Here is a 21,811-nt window from a genome sequence, read left to right on the forward strand (position 1 = left end):
GAGTACAAATGTATGTACAGTCGTGGCAGTCGCACTTGTTTGGTTTTTTTTCTTTTTTTTCTTTTCTTTTCTTTTCCCTGCATGAAAATATTTTGCCTGTAATGTCATCAAAATTGGTCTGACAGTGTCACTTCATTGACTTTTCTGGTAACTGCCTGAAATGATGAATTCTGTTGTGGGATTACATACACAATGAGAACAATTATGTAAGTGAACTGTGATAGAAAGGATTGCACAGACAATGGCAGAATGGCTGAATACTTCTGCAAGTGGACACAGTTTGGAAGCGGTAAATAATTTTGCAGTTTTTGCTTCGGATATTGTAGAGATTTTTTTTTTCCCTTGTGAGAAGAATTACAACTTGAAAAGGAGGTGGGAAAACAAAAGGCCATTAATGAAATGGGAAAATTAGATTGTTTCAGGCTAGTATGGAAAGGATACTGCTCTGGAAATGTGGATATTCAGCTTTGAATTTTTATTTTTTTAATCTGTCACCTCAAAAAAAAAAAAAAAAAATGGTCTCCTTTTTATCTTGTTTATGAACTACCTCTCTAAAAGAAGAGATTTATTGATCACATGAGCCCGAGTTGTCCGTATTCTTTGAAGCTCTTGGTCAATGATTTTGTGGATATCCGTGAGGTTCGTCCAGAACTGGACAGCTTTGACAAGTGCTGCAATTTAGAAGTTGTTGTTGGGTTTGTTTTTGTTTTTTTTCCTAACAATCCATTGTATTATTGCCCGTGCTATCATGTTGATCAGTGTGTGGGATGTTTGCAAGGGTGGATGTGTATCCCATCTCAGCCACCCCTTGTCTTCAGCTGAGACAGCACAGCGATTCTTAGTGCGTACCAGGAGGGGAGAATGGACAGAATTGTACAAACACTGGTCGGAATGCTGATACTCGATGAATGAGTATGCTTTCGTCCAAACCAGGTTCAATTCTGTCATTTGTATTCTTGTGTGGGTAAGCTGCATGCAAAATAAAATAAAAACAAAGAAACAAATGTCAGTGGGGATGAATTAAACGTACCTCTCTTTGGCGGTAAAGTTCTTGGTGCCATGATAAAGATGGTGAAAAGAAAAACCTCTGGAGTTTCATCATGAATAAAAGTGCAGAGTATCTTTGTGTGGAGGAAGTGAATGGTGTTACACTATCTCTGTTTGTACATCATCCAGTAAATAAGTATTAGTTAATATATTGTACAAATGTGTATATTTGTTTGTGCTTTTATTTTTTATTTCTTTATAGGGAGTCATAATTATATTATGAAAGTGTGTAAAGTCCATAAAAAAAGATTTGAAGAGATTTCATGATTAGAAATTATGATTTTTTTTTTCTATCAAAATGATAGCAGTGATGAGCCAGTACTTGATTTATTTTTTCTAAAAACAAAAGTATCTTTCATGTATTTGTTTGCAAATGACTTCTGAGGCATGAAATAGGGGAGAAAAGAAATCATGAATATTCCCCCATTTGCTGATCTTTGTCTATGATTGGTAAAGCAGTGTTGGAACAATGAACCTGCCCCCTGATATATATATATATATACAGTTGAACCTCTCTTATCCGGCCTCCCTTTATCCGGATCTCTCTATTATACGGACGCAATCTCGCCGTGATTTTTTTTTTTTTTTTTAAATAATTACGGGAGGAAAGGGGGATTCCCAACTCCTTGAGAACTCCTACACAAACACACATGAATTACATATTACTTCCAACATTAACATACACCTCTATTTTGGTGTCTGTTACTGAGTGTAACAATGAAAAGGTTGCAGTATACACATTACTACATGTGGTACTACAATGGGCTACATCAGTACATGTGTATGTATATGTACATGTATAAAGCATTGAGTCTCCCGTATCCGGCCAAATCCCTTATCCGGATGAGCCCCGGTCCCAACTTGTCCGGATACGAGAGGTTCAACTGTATATGTGTGTATATATATATATATATATATATATATATATATATATATGTATATATATATATATATCTGCTCTTATATATATATATATATATATATATATATATATATATATATATATATATATATATATATATATTATGTATATATAGATATATATATATATATATATATATATATGAAGGGATGTGAGTAGGGTATAGGAGATGCAGTGAAAATAATCCAGTCAAATTAAGTTGCCTTACTTTGAGGAAAATTAGATACAGGAGCCATTACTCCTCGAATATTAGTGAAGATGAAGTGAGATATTTGTATTTGTGAAACAAAATGATATGCAGGAAGCGTTGATGTAAAATTGCTTGTGCACTGTGTGCAAACTTCTTGAGGGAGGGTTGAAAGAAGGAAGAGCAGATACAATTGTGTGTTTTTATGACAGTTGCACTGTATTATGCATCTGCAATAAATATAGAACAAAAGGAAATTGGTGAAGTCTGATTTTCTTTTTTGGGGGTGGGGATGGGGGTTGAAGGAGGGGAGGGGAAATTTGGAAGAGCAAGGTGGAAGAATGAGTCTGTCAAAAACATATGTCAAGATGTTGGTGTTGATGTTTAATAATGGGGACTTAGCACAAGTTTCCATGTTGTAAAATGACTGTACAAAGACTTCTTATTCTCATTAAATATGTACATGTTACTCTCCAAATGCTAGAGTCCAGCAGTGTTCTGTGTTCTGTGAAAGCTCCAAGTGTCGTGAAGGGTTGCCTGACGTGTGTTGTTTGCGCCACTCAAGACCGGTGTCGCACAATGCATCCGGTGATGGGCAGGTTCCCCTGAATCTGGATGAATGTGTTTGGAGAGTGTGTTTGGAGAGCTGAGTGGATTGTAGGAAATGAAAGCTGTAACTGGTATTGTGCAGTCCACAGTCCTGGACTAGAGAGGGCAGTATGAAACAATGAAAGTAATGTCTACAGTGACTGCAAACACAAGGGGAACTGTGTGGGACAAGTGGGGAAAGAATTTGTGTCCATACTTTTATTACATGTCTATCTCTTGTGTATGTCTGCATTGTTGTGGGCAAGTTTATAGGTTTATTGCAACATTACACACAGTTTATACTCGGTTCATTAATAAGCTCACATTTTATTCACTCTTTATGATAAGGCTTCTTTTCCAACAAATCTAGAAAGCTCCCTGGTTATATTAAAAAGGAAGAAGAAGTAGGTGATTTTGCAAATATAGAACACGCTGGTTGATGTGAAGTAGGCATAAAATGAATTTTCAGGTGGAGGAGGAAAAAAAACCACCCACAGATTTTTGTTTGTATGATTGCAATATTGTCATTGAAAACGAGTCCAATACAGAACTTAGCTCATATCCCCTTGTTGTTGTTTTCGTTTTTATCTCCCTGCTTGTAGGCAACCCCTGGAGGTGTCTCTCAAATCAAGCTCGCGCAGACCCAGGCCGGCGTCGAGTAGATCGCCTCATAAATCTTGAACCAAAATCAGAGAGAAATAGCAGAGGAGAAAGAAAAAAAAAAAAAGACTGCATCTATATTTATGTTCCTTATCCTTTCTGGAGACCCATTGAAAAAAACAGCCAAACAAACAAACGGAAAAGTTCTGTTGTACAAAAGTATCAAAAAACATTTTCTTTTTTTCTTGGGGGAGGGGCTGTAAATTCTGCATTTTGGCTCATTATGGAATTTCTGGAGCAAATCTTCCACCCAGGATTGCATCTCTTTGACCATGATTCGAACCAGAGACAGAAAATGACTTTGATTTTAACCATCTACTGTAAAAGTGGAAATTTTCGCGGTGCAAAAATTTTTGCATATTTTGCGAAACCAGAAACCAGCACAAAAATTAAAGCATGCGAATAGGTTTGCCTGCTATATGTACCACTACGTAATGCCTTGATTCCATTGAATTGAATACACTCAAAATTCATTTTACCCGGTAGAGCACGGAAAATTACTCGCGAAAAGATATTCACTTTTACAGTAGTTGAGGGACCAGGAGTAATGTATACATGCGTTCTTACAGTCAGGTCCTAGACTTTGAGATATGTTTACAATTGTTGTAAGTTCACCTTCATTAACATAAGGATTGAGAGAATGTAGCAATAGTAGTAGGACACATCATTGAAAGTTTGAGGAAAATTGGACAATCCGTTCAAAAGTTATGAATTTTTGAAGTTTTTGTGCAGTCACCGCTGGATGAGGAGACTACTGCAGAGTATAATGTCACATGCGTACAACAATATAAGGAAAATATAAAGAGAATTTCACAAAATTTCATCTTTTGAAAAAATACACATTCCCTTGACTCGTTACTGACATAATATGTTATGGGTAATATTATTCCCATTGCCTTTAGAAAGAGGCAAGTCAAGTGCTCTTTTATTATGCAAAAAAAGTGAAAATATGTTGAATTTTCTTTACATTTTCTTTATACTGTTGTACTCATAAGACATCACGTACCTTAGTAGTCTCCTCATCCAGCGGTTCCAACACAAAAATTTAAAAAATTCATAACTTTTGCATCGATTGTCCAATTTTCCTCAAACTTTCACTGATGTGTTCTACTAATATTGCTGCATTCTCTCAATTGTTATGTTTATGAAGGTGAACTTGTCCTTTAACCATCTACACTAAATCCTGCTGAAATGTAGACATTCCTGCAAACTAGACCAGGAGACCAGGAACTAGGGGGAAAAAAGGGAAAAAAAATATAGACTTTGATTTTTTAAACCTCTATAGGCCTACCAAGGAACAAGTAGTGCTGTAGGCATTCGTAACACATTGATCTTAACTGGGGAAAATAAAGATGTGACTTTGAAGACTTTGGAGAAGGTAGATTTGAGCAAATTTTCCCAGCAAACACCACACAGAGATTTTCTTTGGCTTGTCCTGCACACACTGCATAATTTTTGCTTGTTTTCGATGTTGATTTGAAACCCTTGATTTGAACTTTAAAAAAAAAAATCTCTCTCTCTCTCTCTCTCCCTCCCTCTCTCCGTCACTTCATTTACTTCTGGTCTGCTGTTGCTAAAGAAGAAAACAAACAAACAAACATTCGGTCACCATGCTTGTAGACGTGGAGAATGTAAGGACGGAACCTTCGGAAAATGTGGTTGTTAGGTTTTATCTTTTCTCCATTTCTTTTTAGAAGTCCCCACAAAAGTTGGATGGATGTAGCCCCCTTCCCACCATCGTTCTGCAGGACCCCTGCTTACGAGGCCATGAACGAATGAGGCCATATTTGTTTTAACATCATGCCATATTAATCTCCTCTTTTGTTCTGCATGCAGAAAGATTAGAAAAGGGATCTCTTCATGAATTTTTTTTTTTTTATCGCGGGGATTTATTGCCTCCTTATGGAGGATGTTTGAGAATCAGAGAGATTTATATCCTGGAAACAGAGCAAATGGACTGCATTGAAAGACTGTGACCTATTGACTGCTTGATGACATTTACTAAGATGGATAACCGAATCACTGATCTCATTGTATTCATGTTCTTGCACATAGGAATCAATGAGCCATGGAATCTGAAGTGTGCAGTTGGAAGGCAACTTTTCAAAACCCTCCTAGGTGCTTCTTTTTTAACAAGAAGGCGAGACGGCAAACTCATTTAGGGAACAAGGTGTTTTCTTTTCTCAAATGAGGTGCCTAGGAGTGGTTTTAAAAAGTCCCCCCCCCCCCTCTGCCGCCTTGTCCGAAACCGGTTTTAACAGGTTCATTACGCACAAAGTACCTTTCGTAGTGGCGTATTTCGAGTAGTTGACACTAATGTTCCATCTCCTTAGGGTATGAACACACTTACTTTTGTCATGTGTTGTGAAAATATAGAGAGCTTATGTTGTGAATGTCTAACTAGTGACAATCCTCTCTGTGATATGAATTGGAAATAGAATGAGAAATCAATCCTGTGCAAGTAATGTCACAATTCAACCATTTAGGGCCTAAACTGTGACAAGCTCTACAAAAGTAATGCCTGCAAGTGTAGGCATGCATGTTTGTGTGTGTGTCTGTGAGTCTGTATGTTGTATGTTTGCCAGAGAAATATAGAGAAAGGGACAGAGACAGACATACAAATAGACGGACAGACAGACAGACAAGATGATGAGTGAGAAAGGTGATAAGATAATATATTCCTTGATGATTCTAGGCAGTGTTAGGTCATGTTTTTCATGACTACTGCAGCATGGAAAGGAAAAATAATGCAAGCCAATCAGTCAATAAAAAAAGTAAATAAAAAATCCTACCAGAGCCCCGAGACAATGTGATTTGGCAAGCTGACAACACACCGTGCGTACGTCAACCACAAGGAAAGGACCGAGGAACTGATGGCTGCACACGTGAGGGGAGAGTTACGGCATCAAAACCCAGTCACGTGATGTTTGATATAGTCATAACACCAGTGCATGGTTGAAATTAATGTGTAAACAGCAAAGATAGTGTAAACACACTGTACCCAATCACTGTTGGCACTAATGATATGCAGTATCCTTTAAGTGCCATGAAGCAAAAGTTTGCTGGGTCACGCATTTATGGTTTGTAGCGTCGTTGTGTCAGATTCTCAACATTGATTTAAAGTATTTGTATATTTGTTCTTACTGGTATTGCAACAATCGGCATGATAATCTCTAGAAGCCACTGATATTTATTTTACGTACATCAATATTGTTCTTAACCCAGGCAGACTTTTAGAATAAGTCTCACATGTTTTGTGGATGTCATGGAATATTTCGCATGACTTTGAAGAATTTTATTCTTGCCTACATTTCGAGCTTGAAAAAAAAAAAAGAGAATAAAGTAAGAAAAATAATATTAGCATACAGAGTAGAGGCAAGGTGTGTTAAAACCTGTGCTCTAACAAACAGGGACATAAAATGTAAGAAAATGTTGAATGAAAGTTGCAAGAGTACTACAACAGTAAAATGATGTCCCAATAGAGACAAAGCACCGCACCCAACGTGCAGGCACTCTTGCAATATTGTATTTAACGTAACCATACTCACTGCCTTGTGCTATATTGTGTACCAGTCGTAGACACTATACCTTAACATCCATGATTCTTATGGAAGCATTTGGCGAGAATCCAAACCCAACTGTTAGGATGCATGTAGCATTTCATGATCAAAGGTAAACAATAAGCAAAAATCTTGGCTGAACTTCTCCAATAGCTCTCAGAGTCACCTTGTATTGACACTCAGTATCTTACGTATCGTACAGTGTTGACAGAGGCACCTTGTGTCAAGTGGCAATAAAGTGAAATTGTGCACCCTTGCATTTTTGTTTAATTTAAAAAACATTCACAGCTATCGTGTACTCTAACATATTAAACTGTCGCACACAGCTGTGTTGATGTCACGCGTCAGAGGAATGGTGGAATGTTTAGTCTCAAGGTGGTGTGACAGAGTACACTTACAGGAGCGTTTGTAGCAGCACAACGTACCTGAAAGAACACAAACATGAGTATTAGTCTTCTTTATGAGTGGCAATAACATGTACTTTGATGGCCTGTAATGCTCTTAAAGTCAAACTGTATGTTTTAAACAAAGAAGTACCATGATGGAACATGGAGAAATGAGATATCAGACCTGTGGCCTGAGTTAAAGTGTGCTGAAATGAAAGCTTGATGAGGACCAGCTCTTTATAGGGAAAGTGCACAAATGTATTTACTGTCGAGTAGTTTGATGAAGTTGTGATACTATATTAAAGGGGAAGGTTAGTAACTGATCAGTGGGAATCAGTGGAAATGCTGGGAGATGATTGTGGTAATCCTTATGGGATTCATTCAAGAGTTCATTGTATATCTATTGTTGTGTGAAAATGATTTGCTTCAGAATGGTCTCATATTCAAGTAATGTGCAGTTTAATGCTTCCAGGTTAGCGTCCCTGGTCAGTGACGGAGCATTAATCTGCACATTACTTGAATATGAGACCGTTCTGAAGCAAATCATTTTCACACAACAATAGATATACAATGAACTCTTGAATGAATCCCATAAGGATTGCCGATATCATCTCCCATAAGCATTTCCACTGATTCCCACTGATCAGTTACTTGCCTTCCCCTTTAAGCTCAATAAGTTAACATTGCATGGCTATCCCATTCTTCGACCAAGATGTGATGATATCAGGTCATGTGATTTGAGAGAAGTAGATTTTTAAATACACTGAGGCTATTCCATGGCTATCTTTGATCATAACTTTTGTTTGTCCTAAAGAGAATGAGCTGAATAGCAAGAAATGATTCAATTCTGTAGCCACTCAATTCCTAGCAGTGAGTGGCTAAGACTGTCTCAGTAAACATAAATCATAATACAAATATTTATGTTTAAGATAGTATATAGTAAGAAACATCAAGATACATGGATATTAGTGCAACCTGTTCATTTTCCGCAGGAAGAGTATCAATTTATTACACGTATGTTTATACTGGCTTAAAGGGTTAGTATAGCATTGGTCTTAATGAGGATTGGGCTTTTAACTTTTTTTGTGAGATGCCAAGATTACCACTTATGAAATAGTACAGAGCATACCATTCTGAGAGGTATTCAAAGTTTATTTGATTAAAATTGGTTTTGCAGTGGCTGAGACATCCAAAACCGAAGTAAAAAAGGGATCCTAATATAAGGTAGGTCTCAGCTTTTATTGGGATTGCCCTGTTTTGGATATTTCAGACATTTCACAACCAATTTTCATCAAATAAGCATTGAATTCTTCTTGAAATTACATGCTCTTGCATATTTCATAAAAGGTTTGTCATTATCTCACCCAAAACTTTTAGAAATCTGAAGTTCGTTCTCAACCAAAACTAAATGATCTCTTTGCAAGCATATCATGCAAGCTTATCCAACAGTGAATGAAGTGTGATTGGTACTGTTAAGAGTATTGGCCACGTGTGCATTGGATGTAGTCCATGTTCATTTTATAGTTTGTAATGTTAAGGTACACAGAACAAAATGATTTTAATCATAGGAGAAAATAAGCGGCACTGATCTCTCTTTAGTGTGAATTCAAATGGATTTCTTCCAAGGCAAATCAATCATCAAGTGCATGCTTAGCTGACAAAACATGATCTATAGCAAAGTTGTCCGCCTCATGTTTGTGTTTAGTAAGTTTCCTGATTTGAACCAAATGATAGAAAGGAATGAATTTTCACAAATTTCCCCATGTGGCTATCAATTAGGAAAATCTGTCATTACATTACGAGTAATAGTTTTTTCAAGGCAAGCTAGAAAGTCAATAGTCCAAATCTTACAAGAAGTCTGACATATACATAATTTTTTTTCTTTCAGATGCGACGGCATTCTATTGATTGTTCTGTATGGATTGCTCTTTTAGATTTGTTTTCATTACCAAATTTTGTCTTGCAGTGTATTTCAGAGATTTTTTTTTTTTTTTGATTGCCAACAAATAGTCTCCTAATGATAAACAAGTTCATTTGACTGCATTAAAATCAGTATCCATTGACACCTAGCCAATGAGGCACTTACCTTTGTACAGGCACCAATGACAATGAATGAGAAAATATGTTATTTTCTTCATTCTTCTGTAAAAATGGAGGTATATATTTTTCCTTGCTATTATCAAGGTTCTGGTAAAGGCTTTGTGTACATTGTCATTCAGGAAGAGTGAGAAAATTGGTTAACCCCATCATGGTTGTTGAGAATCCATGTCATGGTAAAATGTCTATTCTGTATACCACAACTTGTATCCATCAGGATTCTTCATTGATACAGTGTACCATGTACATCATTAAAATACCAAAGGAATTTTTTTGCTCACAGCCCATCTTTTTGTTTTTGTTGTAATGAAGGAAATTGTGTCTGTTCTGGTTGAGCAATTCTGAGAGAATCACTTGTGTGTGAACAGTGTGTGAGGAAAATTTTAAGCAGATTGACCTTGTTTTAATCGTTGCATAATGCAAAAATATTTTATTTCAGCACCTGCAATTCATAGTCAATTAGAATTTTATAACTAGAGTGAAGTACGTTGATTAGAATGATTGACATTTAATCAAATTTTGACGCAAGATAAGACAATTACAAAATGTTACATTTTCAACGACATCACTCACATAGGAAGAGGGTGCTTGGTCATCACTTCAGAATTCTCCCATTTGTTTGTACTAAAAGGCCCGAGTTCATGAAGTCGTTACAATTAAATTCAATTTGTATGGAGTGTCAAGTGTCGCATGGCCTATTTCGTTAAGAAATGACTTATTTCGTATCATTTCGTCGACGAAATGACTGATCTCGTAACGAAATAGGCCATGCGATATGCATATATACTATATGCATTGCAACTGCAACCTCTTTTCCCCTATACAAAAGTTATCTTTGCTAGGTTATTACAAGGCCACATAGGGGCGGATCCAGGAATTTGGTAAAAGGGGGGGGGGTGCAAATTCAAGCAGTTTGTATTTCTGGTGCCCCTGGAATTCCGAGTTGAATCAGCTGACAAGAAAAAAGAAAAAGTACTTAGTAGTTTGTTTGTTTGTTTGTTTGTTTTTTAATGGTCTGTGAGGTAATGACGTCATCCCCTTCGAATGGTTGCGACTAACGTCGCTGATTTGAGAAAATATGGGGAAACTGTAAAATTCCTCGACTTCCTCATAACATGTTAAGATCCGATGTAGATAACACCTCTGTCACTCTACATGCTTGATCTATTATGCGCGTGAATCAGCAAGAAATTTATTAAAACATTGTATCGGTATAAAAACTGAAGGTAAAGACATTGAGACATAAAAACATGTCTGAATCTGATGACGAATTCTGTAAGGAGATGTTGTTTGATGTTTGACTCGCACGCTTTCTTCGCGCAATGAGCATCGTGCGCGCGTCATCGTATCGTGCAGTTTTGAACGTATGTTTTCTTCGTGTAATATCCACTTTTCATCAACAAACTGAATAGATACAGACTGTACTGAAATCTGTCATAATTCAACCTCTAGATTCTTGCTTCTCGACCGGGTGGCCGCGGCCAACTGGTGGGCCGCGACGCCGGCCAAAATAAAAATAAGAAATGATAATGTTCAATCTAACTGGGCTTCATAACAATTTTATAGGACCCCAAGTCAGTGGGACTCGGGTTGAAAAATGCCGAGAATCACGGTCGTAGATAACATCACCAGAAATTGTTCAACCACTTACATTTATCCCTTCCTTCCCTTTTGAATTCAATGAACTTGATAAGTTTAAAGGGGAAATCCAGTCAAAATATAAGTTAGTCTGATAAAAAAAAGAGTAAAATGTTACGAGTTCAACGGTAAAAATCTGACTGAAATCGGATGAAAAATAAGGAAGTTATGACATTTTGAAGTTTTGCTAATATCTGCAAAACAGTTCTTGTACAGTGGATATGAATATGCAAATGAGTGAGCTACCCATGTCATAACCTCACAATTTTCCATTGATGATATTTATGCAGAAAAAAGAAAATGATGAAAATTCAATGTTTCTGTCGTTGAAGTCTGAAATATGACGACATTCCTGGTTGAATAACTTGAGAATAGTGATCAGTTACATATACGAGGATTTGAGCCTTGGGCAAAATCGCGTTTGAATAAAAAAACTTGAAATGTCAAAATCTTATGTACAAACTATATGGTAAGTTGTGAGGGGATGACATGCTCACATTTCCATTGCATATTCATATTGACCGTTCAAGAACTGTTTCCCGAAATACAGTAATAGCGAAACTTCAAAATGTCGTAACTTCCTTATTATACCCCCGCCACACGTAGTGTGAAGGGGGTATATAGGAATCACTGTGATGTTGGTCGGGCGGGCGGGCAGTCGGGTGAAGCAATTTAAATGAAACTTAGGGTAAATGATGATATTGAGGTATAGATGTGCAAGACATGTTTTTTGTGTTTGTCGGACAATGCGTTGCCATGGTAACCATAATTTTACCAAAACCTTGTGGATTTAATAACTTCCATAGTATTTAAGCAATCAATTTCAAAATTGGTATCTATGATGATCTATAGGTGTAGTTATGCAAGACACTCTTTGTGTTTGTACTTGACAAAGCGTTGCCATGGTAACCGCATGTTTTCGTCGAAATCTTGTGGAGTGAACAACTTCCACAGTTTTGAAGCAATTGAAATCAAATTTGTCAGGCATTATGGCCTTGAGGCATAGATGTGAAACACATAATTTTTGTGTTTGTTGGACAAAGCGTTGCCATGGTAACCATAATTTTACCAAAACCTTGTGGATTGAATAACTTCCACATCATTCAAGCAATTAAGGCCAAATTTAGTGTGTATGATGATCGGGAGGTGTAGTTATGCAAAACACCAATGTGTTAATATAAGAAAAATGTGTTGCCATGGTAACCAGTCATTTTTGTATCAAATTGAACCATTTAATCTATGAAGGTGAAATTTTGTGTGTATGATGCTCTTTAAGTGTAGTTTTGCAAAATGTCCTTTGTATTTGTATCGGACAGTGCGTTGCCATGGTAACCGCATGTTTTTGTTTTGTTTTTTTAATCCTGTGGAGTGAACTTCTTCCATAGTTTTCAAGCAATTGAAATCAAATTTGGTGGGCATTATGGCCCAGAGGTATAGGTGTGGAACACATAATTTTTGTGTTTGTCACACAAACCATTGCCATGGTAACCACAATTTTACCAAAACCTTGCAGATCGAATAACTTTTCCGTCATTCAAGCAATTAAAGTCAAATTTAATATGTATCATGATCTAGAAGTGTAGTTTTGCAAGACACCAATGTGTTAGTTTATAGCAAGGAAAATGTGTTGCCACATGGTAACCACTCATTTTTATATCAAAATAAACCATTCAAGCCATGACGGTCAAATTTGGTGTGTATGATGGTCTTTAAGTGTAGTAATGCTGGGGGAAAGCATGTTTCCATTTGCTGTAAATTTTATACTCGGTGTCAACTCTGTAATTATACAGTAAACTAAAATTATTCTGTTTCCAATTCGACAAGTGCACAAACTTGGTATCAACGTCATTGCCCTCATGACATCACATACTATAAAGCAACACTAGGGGCGGGGGTATTAATCACCTTCAGTGATAATTCTAGTTTTTCATCTGACTTCGATTAATATTATACGGTTGAACTCATAATATTTTACTCTTTTATATATATATCAGACTAACTTATATTTGACTGGATTTCCCCTTAAAGAAAGAACTGTAACACGTCTACTTGTAGTGAACATGCGGAACAACTGCAGATTCGTATTAGGTTAAATAACCCTCAGAAAAAGATAAAGAAAAAAAGACTGAGGAATGGATGGATAGGCAAACAGATGGAAGATATTTATTGATGCTATAAAATACAACAAGTGCATTTGCTTGCAACAAACAAATGGACACTTTTACACGCGTACAGAACAGATAGAGGTGTGCAATATAGAAAGCTAACAATTCCGGCACTGCCGATAATAATATTATGATTCGTTTGAACTTAAAGGCCCGGATTTACGAAGGTGGTACAAATGAAACCATGGTTTAAACTAGGGACAAAAACCATGGAGCGCCAAGTATCACATGGAATATTTCGTTACGAATTCAGTCATTTCGTCGATGAAATGATTATTTTGTAACGAAATGAACAACATTTTGTAACTAAATGAACATTTCGTCCACAAAATGATAATTTCGCTAACGAGCGGTCATTTTGTCGAAGAAATGACCAATTTCATAACGAAATATTCCGTGCGACACTTGGCGCTCCATGGTTTTTGTCCATGGTTTAAACCATGGTTTCATTTGTATCACCTTCGTGAATTCGGGCCAAAGTGATCATGTAGTTTTGGTTGAGACCTGACTTCAGGTTTCTAACAGTTTTGGGTGAGATAATGAGAAATTTCTTATTAAATATGAAAGAGCATGTAATTCTAAGAGAAAGTCATGTTTATTTGATGAAAATCGGTTTTGAAATGGTTGAGATATTCAAAACAAAGGTTTTTATTATGATTGCTTTGTTTCACTTTGTTTTTGGATGTCTCGGCCATTCCAAAACCGATTTTCATCAAATAAACTTTGAATTCCTCTATTAGAATGGTATGCTCTGTACTCTTTCACAAGTGGTTTCTTGATATCTCACAAAAAGTCAAAAGCCCATTCCTTATCTTCGCCAATACTATACCATCCCTTTAACGTATCCAGTGCCAAGCACAGCGTCAAAATTGGCATAATAACTCTAGTATAAAAATGGTGGTAACTTCTTGACCCTTGTAATTACATTATGTTAACACAGTCATATATTTCGAGTGAAAGGTACACATCGTAAACATTTACTGACAAGACGAAAAAGAAGCAGAGAATATGTTTGGGCAGGCAAGTATATCGCTGTTACCTGAAGGGTATCCGTCTGAGCCTAACTTTCCCCAATGGCTGAACAAGAACAATGCAACAAATTTTGAAACGTCTCTCGACTCTAAAGGCTACCAGAGAAGTTGTATCGCACTGCGACGAACGGTGAGCCTTCCGGAAGCCCGTAACCATGGACACTTTAGAATACACCGTATTAAAAGAGTAAGTTGACTTGATTTTCATGACTGACACAATTTATTGTATATGATGCTGATATTTTCTCACTTTGACGCATGGTCCTCAACTCGCTAGAAATTTTCTGATTCTGGGAGACCTGTCTTCGAGAAGCCGTTAGGCAGATGTGACAACTCGCGGTCGCGATGGGACCCGGTGTGCTTCAAACGTCTTTTCTTTTCACCTGCCGCAACAACCGTAAAACCGTACTCGGAAGTCTTTCTATCATTTCATACAAACTGCAAGTTAACGTCACTCTCCTGCCATAGTTAAAATTGGCAGCAAAAAAATAATTTTAACAGTTTGAAAGGAATTACAGCCACTCCCATTTCGATTCATGATAGTCTACTATACGTAATCTAATTACGTTCATTATGTATATCTATATCTATATCTATATTATACCGAATTATATATCCTATATATACGTTCATACAGTGTGTAAACGTGTGTGTGTGTGTCCTATGTACATGACATGTATACACAGACATATTGCATGTAATGGTACTAATGACGATTATTACGGAATAACTACAGACCGGTGTTTTCCCAAAGCGATGACACGTAAGATGGTCTTTTAATTGCTATTAATAAAAAATTTTCTTACCATTTCAGGGCCACAACTAATCGGATTATGGAATCGCATCATGCGGCTCATTTGTATTTCAATATCGGTTTTTCGAAGAAGAATAATTGCATAAGCACCGTTAAAGGGTGAAGTTAATAAAAACGCATGCAGTACACAATAATGTGTATTACTGTGTACTAAGTATTTGTAAATCAGTGCTTTAACTGCAAGGGCTACACCTTAAAAATTAAAACGGAATGAATAAATCAATTAAAAAAAAAGTCAATTCAACGTTGGGAGCACACTCCTCTCGCTCGTTTCACAAAGTTCTATGATAACTTTAGCTGCATAGAAGCATGAAGACATTTTTAGTAAAAATACGATTCCGCTCTTTTTTGTGCAGCGTACGTATAATTTTTCCCTTGGGACTGAATTCACATTCTACATGTTCTAAAAAGGTTCGATGACAAATGCAATTCTAAAGAACTGTGAGAGATTTTAACATAGATAAAAAGAGGGAATGTTTTGTCAATCTTTTTAATGTTGAATATAAGATTTTCTCTGTCATTTATTGATGATAACACAAGCTTCTAGAGAGAAATCTTGTCACATCTTGTTTAGGGGTAAATGCACCCATGTTCAGGTTAACTTCGGTAAATAATTCGGGAGTAAGATCAAACCCACAAAATGGGTATGATTTATTTGAAATGGAGCCTGAAACGAGAAAGTTACGGATTTGAAGGGTCACGTGTATAGTGTATAGGCCTATTCATGAAACAGTGGTGCTGGTTACGACTAAACACAATAAATAAAGGAAATCCACAAGTCCTACCACTGTATTGTGTAAAAACATGTGAACCTTGAATTCCACAAACTTTTTTTTTTCACATTTGGTCTGATGATGTCAGCATCTCGCAATACTCACACCTGCTTAGCTATAAATATAAATATAAATATAAATATAAATATAAATATAAATATAAATATAAATATGAATATAAATATAATATAACTATAACTATAACTATAAATATAAATATAAATATAAATATGAATATAAATATAATATAACTATAACTATAACTATAAATATAAATATAAATATAAATATAAATATAAATATATATATAAATATGAATATAAATATAATATAACTATAACTATAACTATAACTATAAATATAAATATAAATATAAATATAAATATATATATAAATATGAATATAAATATAATATAACTATAACTATAACTATAAATATAAATATAAATATAAATATAAATATAAATATAAATATATATATATATATATATATATATATATATATATATATATATATAATCAATTTAGTATAAATATTTACTTCTCCTCTGATGGTAATGATTGATTAGCCAATGGAATAATGGTCTGATGTCGTAAACAAATATAATTATGTACTACACGTCGCTAGCAGATGTACTCTCATCTAGGTCGCTAATTACGGGATTGTGATCGAATTCACTGTTTTGCGGAAACCTGTGAAACTTTCAAATCCATATATAATCCTTCCCCTTTTGTTTCATTTCATTTTCATTTCGTTCATATCCACTTTAGAACATCATTGAGTTTGCAAATGGATGAAGTGGATTATAATAAAAATTTGAGATATATTGAAACAAATAGTATTATATGTAATACTATACATAAGAAACACTGAATTCATATCAAAAGACAAAGAAAAGAAAAGGAGGAAGCTATTTCGGGCTATTCAGAAAGTTGTAACTTAACTGCATCAAAAAGGGTGTTTTATATGATAGATAAATTATTTCACATTGTCGTATGGGATGGTCTTACTGGTCTTACAAAAAAAAAATCAAATTATGTCATAAAACTTGACCTTTGTAAAAAAAAAATATATATATATATATATATACGACTGCATAAAAGATGTGCGATTTTAGTGGGAGATGGGTGTTCTGGGCATTTCTTGTGTTACATAGTCGTGAATGGAACCATTTAGCAATGTTTGGGGTGAAATTTATCAGATGTTGTTGACACTGTCACCACTCTTTTGCAATTTGATTTTATCCAACGACGAGAGTATGAACGTGGGTGGAATTTCAAAATTGGGTAGCGCACCACACTCTCGCCTCTGCGTTGTGCCCCCAAAAACCATTACAATACAAGAGGTATCATCATGTCTGTCAAAGTCAAGTGATTTTCGCCATTTTATCACAACGCGCCAGCGCACTATTATTGTATATTATAGTTTCTCATATTAAGCGCTCGTTCGAATAAAACTGAAAATGAAATTGAGGGCTTTGTGACCGATGATGTCACACTCTTCTCTTTCTCTTCCGATCAGAGCGGAAATAAGGCTCAAGGAGTCGAAGAGTTCACTGTCAAAACTAGCTTTTGTTTTCTCATCCTACCTCGCTTATGATTGTGGAATGACAACATTAATAATTGTGAAACCGAGGCGCAGATAGACAGACCTCCATTAGGCCGAACAACTGCTGACAAGCCTTTTTTAGGACTCGTTGCAATGACAGTAGACACGACATTAATCGCACGACTGTGACTGCCTTCTGCTGGCGCGCTTTGCTGCAGTCAGTATGGCCTTCGAAAAATTTGGTCAGCCGGTCGGTGCACCGAAGCGTTGTATGGGTGTGTATAATATCAGTGCAAACCCTGCCAATAACGCAGAACAAGCATCATTATTGAATCTGTGACGTAAATGAAAAATAAAACTGCCACCACTGCTCCCTGTTGGGCGTGTTGCAAAATTTGAACCAGAAATGAAAATGCATGTACGTTGGAATTCATGATTACCTCGTACAATATTCAGGAGTCGAGGAGTCAATGGTTAAGTTTTGTGTGCATCTTCCAAACTTCGCAATGCATTTATGCTTCAGGTGATGAGAGTATCATTTTGATGGTTCCTTGTTGTTGCTCCTGCGACAACAATGTTGCTCCCATGAAATGCCAAATATAAAGTCTACTCACAAACATATCCCTAACCCTAATCCTGATCCTCACATCAAACTAAACATAAAACTCTATCACAACTCTAACCCTAACCGTGATGAGTCTTGGAGAAAATAAGACCGGAGTAAGTTACTGTCGCAATAGGCAGTGTCGTGTCACCCATTGGGATAGATGAGTGTACTGATTTCATTTGTCAACAGAGATAATTTTCACTACTAAGAAGAGCTTGTTCGAGGCTTTTCTGACATTGCACTGCAGAATGCCTGCTAATTGGATTCTAACCATTGAAATGTATGGAGTACGATCATATTGCTAAAGGTAGAATAGTCAATATGACTATATACACACTAAGTCCTCGGAAGAAAAAAAAATGAGTTTGATTTCATTCTAAAACTAGTCTATCTACATGGACTGCATGAATGACATGTAACTGTGCAAAACTAGCTTATGAGGTCTTTCACGATGTAGGGTGTCAACTTATAGATCGTTCTGAAAAAAAAATGCTGGGTTTGATTAAAATAGCTCGCAGTGCATGGTATCCGTTGCATTCACATTTCTTCGAAAGATTAACTGATTTGACAGAGCTGACCCCGCTATACAACAACAGTGATATACTTGACTGAGTCTTGGAAAATGCCTGACATGTCAGAGTGAGAGAAAATATGTGGCCTGGCTGGGACCTTCTGTATACATGGCTATCAGACATACATTTTGTAGTGCAATACTCCATGCTTAGTCAGCAGCCTTCAAGAGTAGAATTAAAAAACAAAAACAATGACAGAGCTTTCATTGAAATCTGGCATATGAAGACAGTGACGTGACTTTCGTGCAATGATTTAATAACCACAACCCACCTTTGGTGCAAGAGACAAAACATGGTGTTTTTTTTTTTAATGGAAATCAAATTAAGAAATTTAGCGAAGAGTTAAAACAGTGTGGCTATACAAGTAAACTGGATGTCACTCTGTGTACTGTGATAGGTTGCAACGGCGTAAATCCGTACTGAGGAGTGGGGGGGATGGTCACCATCACCACGATTACAAGCCCATAACCGGACCGGGGGGGGGGGGAAGAAGCTTGGTGCCCCCCCCCCCCCCCCACACACACACACTTTACAGGGACCGGATGTCCCACTCTTTTGCATGAAATATAAAGTGGGAGGAAAGTGGCAGCAAAAATATGAAGACTTTTTGTTCTTGTTGCTTTTTTTTTTTTGCTTATCAGATGACTTTCGGCGGAAATCAGACCTTAAAAGTATGAAGACATTTTTTTTTTGTTTTTTAAATATCTGTGAGAGGGAGCGGAGCGACCGAACGGGGGAGGGTGTGTGTGTGTGTGGGGGGGGGGGTATCCCTCTCCCACACGAGGAAGATTTTGCATTTTCAGACCTGAAATTCAGCGATCTGGTGCACACTTTAGGTGAAAATTTTCTTTTCTTTTCTTAAAAGAAAAATAAGAAAATGAAATATTCACAATATATTATTGAAAGACTAAATCGTGGTATTTCAGCTCTTGCTCCGCCTGTGCGACATCACTGTGAAGGCCTACTAAATAATGGGGCCTATCACCGGCATAGACAGGATTTGACCTATAGGAGGAGCGGTTATGTGAGGGAGCGAAGCAAACGGGGGGGGGGGGGTATAAATCTTTTTGTATTGAAAATGTTGACATTTTACAGTCCAAAAAGCTGCCGTTTGTAGCTATATTTTCGCTTTGGAAATTAAGGGGGGGCACACCGGGTGCAACTGTTGTCAATCACTGGCAGCAACATCAGGAGAATGGCCGCTATTTGATAGCGATTAAATGCGAGCGAGCTTGAAAATTTTGACATTCTACAGTCTAAAAAATGCCGTTTGTCGCTATACTTTTTCGCTTTGGAAATTAAGGGGGGCCGCGCCGGGCGCAACTGCTGTCAATCACTGGCAGCAACATCAGGAGAATGGCATAGCGGTCAAATGCGAGCGAGCGGAGCGAGCGAGCTTGAAAGTTTTGACATTTTACAGTCCAAAGACTGCCGTTTGTATCTGTATTTTTTCGCTTTGGAAATTAAGGGGGACACACCGGGCAAAACTGCCGGCAATTACTGGCAGCAACATCAGGAGAATAGCATAACGAATAAATGCGAGTGAGCGAAGCGAGCGAGCTTGAAAAATTTTATATTTTACAGTCCCCCAAACTGTCCTTTGTTGGTATATTTTTTCGCTTGGGAAATAAAGGGGGCGCACCGGGCGAAAACTGCTTGCAATTACTGGCAGCAACATCAGGAGAATGGCATAATGATTAAATGCGAGCGAGCGAAGCGAGCGAGCTTCAAAATTTTCACATTTTACAGTCCAAAAACTACCGTTCGTAGTTATAATCATTTTTCGCTTTGGAAATTAAGGGCGCAACTGCTGTCAATCACTGGCAGCAACATCAGGAGAATGGCATAGCGATTAAATGCGAGCGAGCGGAGCGAGCGAGCTTGAAAATTCTGACATTTTAGAGTCTAAAAACTGCCGTTTGTGGCTATACTTTTTCGCTTTGAAAATTAAGGGGAGCCGCACCGGGCGCAACTGCTGGCAATCACTGGCAGCAACATCAGGAGAATGGCATAGCGGTTAAATGCGAGCGAGCGGAGCGAGCGAGCTTGAAAATTTTGACATTTTACAGTCCAAAGACTGCCATTTGTGGCTGTATTATTTCACTTTGGAAATAAAGGGGAGAGCACCGGGCGAAAACTACTGGCAATTACTGGCAGCAACATCAGGAGAATGGCATAATGATTAAATGCGAGCGAGCGAAGCGAGCGAGCTTCAAAATTTACACATTTTACAGTCCCAAAACTACCGTTCGTAGTTATATTTTTCGCTTTGGAAATTAAGGGGGACCGCACCGGGCGCAACTGCTGTCAATCACTGGCAGCAACATCAGGAGAATGGCATAGCGATTAAATGCGAGCAAGCGGAGCGAGCGAGCTTGAAAATTCTGACATTTTAGAGTCTAAAAACTGCCGTTTGTAGCTATACTTTTTCGCTTTGAAAGTTAAGGGGAGCCTCACCGGGCGCAACTGCTGGCAATCACTGGCAGCAACATCAGGAGAATGGCATAGCGGTTAAATGCGAGCGAGCGGAGCGAGCGAGCTTGAAAATTTTGACATTTTACAGTCCAAAGACTGCCATTTGTGGCTGTATTATTTCACTTTGGAAATAAAGGGGAGCGCACCGGGCGAAAACTACTGGCAATTACTGGCAGCAACATCAGGAGAATGGCATAATGATTAAATGCGAGCGAGCGAAGCGAGCGAGCTTGAAAATTTTCACATTTTAGAGTCTAAAAACTGCCGTTTGTAGCTATACTTTTTCACTTTGAAAATTAAGGGGAGCCGCACCGGGCGCAACTGCTGGCAATCACTGGCAGCAACATCAGGAGAATGGCATAGCGGTTAAATGCGAGCGAGCGGAGCGAGCGAACTTGAAAATTTTGACATTTTACAGTCCAAAGACTGCCATTTGTGGCTGTATTATTTCACTTTGGAAATAAAGGGGAGCGCACCGGGCGAAAACTGCTGGCAATTACTGGCAGCAACATCAGGAGAATGGCATAATGATTAAATGCGAGCTTCAAAATTTTCACATTTTACAGTCCCAAAACTACCGTTCGTAGCTATATTTTTCGCTTTGGAAATTAAGGGGGGCGCACCGGGCGCAACTGCTGTCAATCACTGGCAGCAACATCAGGAGAATGGCATAATGATTGAATGCGAGCGAGCTTCAAAATTTTCACATTTTACAGTCCCAAAACTGCCGTTCGTAGCTA

General features: G+C 37.4%; 2 protein-coding genes across 2 annotated transcripts in view; one reads left to right on the plus strand and one right to left on the minus strand.

Annotated features, from left to right (window-relative positions):
* LOC140232902 (heterogeneous nuclear ribonucleoprotein C-like 1) overlaps positions 1–21,811 on the minus strand; it is a 281,840-nt gene that overhangs the window by 222,668 nt on the left and 37,361 nt on the right. The gene's annotated exons all lie outside the window — the stretch shown is intronic.
* LOC140232547 (phosphoenolpyruvate carboxykinase, cytosolic [GTP]-like) overlaps positions 14,385–21,811 on the plus strand; it is a 37,642-nt gene continuing 30,215 nt past the window's right edge. The window contains exon 1 of the mRNA XM_072312645.1: positions 14,385–14,468. Coding sequence (XP_072168746.1) covers positions 14,437–14,468 — 32 coding nt within the window. The 5' untranslated portion in view covers positions 14,385–14,436. The remainder of the gene's footprint in view (positions 14,469–21,811) is intronic.

Source organism: Diadema setosum, chromosome 9 (assembly GCF_964275005.1).
Source record: "Diadema setosum chromosome 9, eeDiaSeto1, whole genome shotgun sequence".
Taxonomy (NCBI): domain Eukaryota; kingdom Metazoa; phylum Echinodermata; class Echinoidea; order Diadematoida; family Diadematidae; genus Diadema; species Diadema setosum.